The sequence below is a fragment of the Malus domestica genome, chromosome 03, assembly GCF_042453785.1.
Source record: "Malus domestica chromosome 03, GDT2T_hap1".
NCBI lineage: Eukaryota > Viridiplantae > Streptophyta > Magnoliopsida > Rosales > Rosaceae > Malus > Malus domestica.
In genome coordinates, this window is record NC_091663.1 from 37,170,607 (window position 1) to 37,176,647 (window position 6,041).

General features: G+C 38.3%; 1 protein-coding gene across 1 annotated transcript; it reads left to right on the forward strand.

Annotated features, from left to right (window-relative positions):
* Nucleotides 1-3,260: 3,260 nt before the first annotated feature.
* LOC103419166 (putative invertase inhibitor) lies at nt 3,261-4,093 on the forward strand. The gene has a single exon (XM_008357288.4). It carries the CDS (start codon nt 3,366-3,368, stop codon nt 3,957-3,959), a length of 594 nt encoding a protein of 197 aa, XP_008355510.3. The 5' UTR covers nt 3,261-3,365; the 3' UTR covers nt 3,960-4,093.
* Nucleotides 4,094-6,041: the final 1,948 nt, after the last annotated feature.

A 6,041-nucleotide genomic window follows, 5' to 3' on the forward strand; every position in this document is an offset into this window, starting at 1 on the left:
AAAAATTAAGCCGTAAAATTCTATTGAAGGAAGAAAACCATGGAGGTGGAAGATGAGTTGAATATCAGAGTGCGCAACAAACGAGGCTAACAAAATAATAGGAATTTTATTGAACAAACTGAAAATGTCGAAACGGCTACAAAAAACCTAAGAGACTACATTGTGGCTAACTTAATTACTCTGAATAACAAAGCTCTCTATTTATAATAAACTAACCCTAGTCCCTAATAAGCAAGGAAACGAAAACCTAATTCTAATGGGCAAGAAACTCTAATATCCTTATCCCACAAGAAAACCACAAACAATAATAAATAATAACTAATTTTCCAACACCCCCTGTCAAACTCATGGCGGTACACGTCATGAGTTTGCCAACAAGCAGATGCGGACTGGCTCCGTTAGGCGGACTGACAGACAGGCAAGCTCCGCAACGCGGACAGACAGAAAGGCAGACTCCGTAACGCGGACAGACAGACAAGCAGATAGGCAATCAAGCGAGCAAACGAACAATCCAAGCGAACAAGCAAACGAACAATCCAAGTGAACAAGCAAGCTAGCGGATTCTGGCAAACGATCTAATTACTAACCAGGTGCACAACGTTACTCGAGTTGTCATCAATCCAATTACTCGAGCAATCGTCGTGGTGGTGGGCAACAACAAACTCCAAACACAGGCTTCAAACAGGCACTATGCGATGACGATCTGGGCGGGATGTTCATCAGGACGCTGCAGCAAGCAGCAGCAGAGGTTCAAGACTAGCACGAGATGGTGATTGGTCAAGGTCTCAGTCGAATCTGGACGCACGTGGATCATGCAAACGAGGCAGCGGACGTGTGGGTCAAATACAGTGTGGGGGCGACGGGTACGGCAAGGGAAGCAGCGGATTCAACTGGTGGTGGTGCGGACAATGAGTTCAATGGATAGCCGCGGAATCGATTCAAGCAGCGGAGTAGCGATGCACGACAAAGCTTCAGCAAAAATTTTTGTTTTTTTAAATATCAAACTAAACGAACATACGAAACTAATAACAACCAAAGCAGATTAAATCCCAAAGGATTGAACCTGCTCTGATACCAAGTTGAATATCAGAGTGCGCAACAAACGAGGCTAACAAAATAATAGGAATTTTATTGAACAAACTGAAAATGCCGAAACGGCTACAAAAAACCTAAGAGACTACATTGTGGCTAACTTAATTACTCTGAATAACAAAGCTCTCTATTTATAATAAACTAACCCTAGTCCCTAATAAGCAAGGAAACGAAAACCTAATTCTAATGGGCAAGAAACTCTAATATCCTTATCCCACAAGAAAACCACAAACAATAATAAATAATAACTAATTTTCCAACAGGGAGAGGGGAAAGATCGGAGACGATCAGTGGAAAATACGCAGGAAAACTGACCAGAAGAGGAAAAGAATGCAGGGGAAACCGATAGCCACTGACCCTAGCCTGAGCTAGGGCCGGCAAATAATGTTTTTGTTTTTTATTTTCACGTTAGAGTTTTATATGACCCGGTTTAGGTATCCGATTAATAAATTATCTTTTTCCAACCTTTATTGTTTTTTAAAGGTTGTTTTGCCTCATTTTAGTTATCTTATTTGATTGGAACTTGAATAAAATTCACATGCAAAGAGTTCATGTCGTCCCTCGATTTTGGCCCAAAGTAAACTCGAGTAGGTGACACTTTACGTTACTTTTAAAAATGCAAAAATTAATTATTTTAAAGTCTCTAAAACTGAATGTAAACAATTTCGTTACCACTACAAATAAACCTCAAAATGAAACTACAAAGGTTCCAAAATCCATAACAAAAGTACAAAACATCAACGTACACTGTGTTGTCAAAACAACTACAAACATCTAATGTCTTCCAGAATGAACTCAAATCTTCTACAACTCTTTAAAAACATCCTAATCATGTCAACTTCTCACCCAAGCTGATCTGAAAGGGAAGGGAAAAAGGGTGAGCTACAAAGCTGAGTAAGCATCAATATCTGAAACGAAATGATTCGAATGGAAGATCAAAGGAGTTGGATTCAAGAGCTGCAACACAATTAACACAAGATTTTAGTGAATCAATAACAATACAATTAAGTTCTGTAATTCATACCTAATGAAGCCTTATTCCCATGGTAGTCACATGAGCCTTATTACTAAATGATTAAAGGTCTAGACTCCTTCCGATGATTCAAATGAACTGAATCAACCACATGTTTAGATGCTATACGATGTTCGATTATAAACACTTTAAACAATGAAACGAAGGCAATGACATCTGAATCAATAATCAACTGAGTTTCAAATATCAAAGGAGGAAACTGAAAACAGAATCACAATACAACAAAAGTAGCTCAAGAAATTCAGAATGATGGAAGCAAAGCAATGCAAAGCTAACAACACAAGGATACTTACATGATTCACAATGCTTGAACCATGGAATCCAACAGTTGAGTTCCTTAACTTAACAAATCTCTCTCTCAAACTCTAACCTCTTAGTTTTGGTTCTAAAATAAGCAAAATTGGTTGAGGAGAAGCAAAAGCTGTCAATAAAAAGGAGCCAACTTTCTTTAAGCAGATGGTGGAGCGTTACTTCAGTTGTGGGCTTGCTTGTTAAGAGGTGGTAGCTTACTTCAAGCAAGTGGTGGAGGTTAACTTTATAAATGATGCCTACTTGTTGTGCTAAAATTTTAGTAGGGCAGACCAACCAGCCAATCTTATAAAGGTTGACTTGCGTGCATTGGAAAAGCTATGTTATTAATACAGTCGGTCATATTGTTTATCTAAAGGAGAGTTTGATAACCATTTTGTTTTCAGTTTAAATTTTTTTTTTTAAATGGTAACTACTTTCTGTTTTCAAACGGCCCCAAGGTTTTCTTCAACTCCAAGGCACTCTCATGTAATCCCATTCATTCAACAATGGCGAAAAATTAGTCTTTTACAATGTTAATAATTTAGTTATACGAACAAGCCACCAAACAAAAAATACGAACATAGCCCAAGCATACCTAGGGCTACAAACCTCTAAGGAAATTTGGAAAGCCATCATAACTCAAGACCAACCATACAATCCCGATTTCCAAATTGCCTATGTTCAGCACAAGCCGCATAACCATACATGTGTTAAATTTGGAAGAACAAAATCCACCTTCAGTCCCAGTCGTTCAAATCAACGTCCAAAACGCGTTTAAAAAATTAGGAGAAACCAGTGAAGGTTCCTCATAAATCGCAGCATTGAGAGGCTCTCCTCTCACAAAAACCGACCACCATTCCAATTCCTCATATATGTACACTCATTCTCCTTGTTTTCTAATTAAATAACCCCCTTCTATTAATTTAACAAAAAAAAAATAATAATAATAATGAAGCCAATTGCAGCAGCATTTTTCTTCCTCTCAACATTGTGTGCCGGAAGATTTGTCGTGGTCGCCTGTAATGGTCAAGGTCAAGGTGAAAGTGAAGGAAGCAACACCGCTGCCGCCGCGGGGGAGGTGAATATGAAGCTTCTTGAACAAGCGTGCCAGCATTCACCCAGGAAGGACTTATGCATCGAATCCCTAGAGAAGGACTCGAACAGCAAGGGCGCTGACCTCATAGGCCTCGCCTACATTGCCGTCCGGCTGGCCGCGGCAATGGCCGCCGACGTGGACGAGCACATGCGGTCGTTGCTCATGCACAACGCCACCACCTTGGACCCCATGATTCAGCAGGGGTTGGCGGACTGCGTTGAGCACTACTCCGATGCCAACGACCAGCTTGACGACTGCACCGCCGCCATCTCGGCGAGTAACTTCAAGGACGTTGAAGTGTGGGTCAACGTGGCGATTTCTGACGCCGACTTCTGCGACAAATCTCTTAAGGGACAGGAATCCGTGATGGTAGCGAAGAACAAAGCGTTCCGCCTGTTGTGCAATAATATTTTGTCCATAATCAAGGCCTTGCCTGCTGAAAAGTGATTTTCTTGAATCCTCATCATACGGATATAATTAGTAGCTAGCTAAATATTATCAAAATTTTAAATTTATGTAATTAATATAAATTATAAATTACTAAAAAGTGTCAACTTTGTGATTGACTCACAGTTTTTCAATGACAATTGTTGGTTATATATACCACGCAACGATTTTATTAACAATTTTTTGTGAAATTGAACTCAACACCTAATTAACGGCTATTAAACCAAATAATCATGTGCAAATACGTAGCGATGCATCCTTCTCTGAGTTCTCTCTAATAGTTTTTTCCAAACTCAAAGCAAGGTCTGCCGTCACAAGATGGTATAGCTATATCATCAAGTTGATGTGATCTGTCATAAACAATTAGAAGAGCAAACCTAGTAAATTAAATGTTCGTGATTTTGTTTAAGTAGAGATTAATAAGATGCATGAGAGTTCCAAGGTATAACGGAACACATGCACGTGAAAGAAGGCGGTTCAGAAGGATTGCTTTTGGTAACTCCTATGTAGTTGTCTTCTATGAGTGGCATTTGCATTCATTTCAGATGCGTCATAGCAAAGATAAAGAGCAGAAACAAAAAAGAGTACAAGGACGCAATCAATTTTGTTGCTCGTGTAACAAGGAAAATGCCAAGGGAGAAATGCTAAGAGTCTCTCTCAAAATGAGACTTTCTATAGATTTTTTGCCATCTCATTTTTTTGGCATAAAGTTTTATAATGTTGGTACGAGAATTTCATCAAAAAATAAAGTGGCAGAGAGTCCCATAAGCGATAAATTTTTCATTGTGACTGGAACACAGGTGGTACACCACATGTTTTTATATACGTGGTGTGAAATTTTATTTTTTAAGTTATTAGTTTTTTAACACACATATCACATCATTTGTATAGTAACATGTGGTGTACCACCCTGTGTACTGGTCACACTGAAAAATCTCTTCCACTTTTGAGAGAGTTTTCTTAGCATTTCTCAATGCTAATTAAGGAGATTCTCTCAAAAGTGTGACTCTTTATATACTCTTTGTCACCTCATATTTTTGGTACAATTTCCGTATCAACATTAAAAAACCTTTTACAAAAAAATAAGGGATGACAGAAAGTTTACGAAGAGTCTCACTTTTGAGATGTAACAAATCAAAAGAGTCTAATAGCCCAAAATCTTGTATTCATGCATTAAAAGATGATATATATATATATATATATATATATATATATATATATTTATTTATTTATGAACGTCGGAGTTGGCAGTTTGGAGTTTTCCCTCTTGGTTATGTTCGCGGAGTTTTAGATAAGCAACTTTAAATCTCTCTTGGTATTCCACTCAAGTTATGTAATGCTCCTTTTATTGTTCTCATTCTTTGGCATCGTCCGTATGATTGGGCTAGGGAGAATGCGTATGGGGTTGCTAAGGGTAACTCGGGTCGTACATCTTGCTCTGGGGTTTTCCTGATTCAACTAGTTATTTTCTTGGTGGTTTCTTTCGGAGTTTGGGGCATCATGTACTTCTTTCTATGCGGAGCTTCATGTTTTCATCCCTTATTGTGGAGTTGGCCCACGCGCGGAATGGTGAAATTTGTGGCTCAAAAGTGACGCTTCTAGTGTGATCTCTTGCTTTTCTTCTGACTTTTTTCTCCTCTTTGGCAACTGTGGATTCATTGGAAAAAATGTCTTTCCCTTTTGAAACACATGATTTTCCAGTGCTCTCATATTTTGTCGAGAATGGAATGCGGTCGCTGATAAATTAGCAAATTTAGGGTTACTTTCGTCTTTCCCTGTATGGCATGCGGTTCCACCATTGGAGACTCCCTCTTCTTCATATGAATTTTCGAGCATCCCGGCATATAAGTTTTTCTTATGTCTTCCCTTCTTTTTTCATGTATTTTTTATTTTATTTTTCTTGCATTATGATGGTAAGGTTTATGTCCTTCTGAATAGGTATAATTTCTTATTTCGCTATCAATAAAATTCCTCTCGTATTGCTAAGGTTTCTAAACATAAAAAAAAATAAAAAAAAAATTTAAAAAAAAGTCTGAATTCTTTAACTTGTTGGCTTTGTGATACAACTAAAGGCCAATAGGT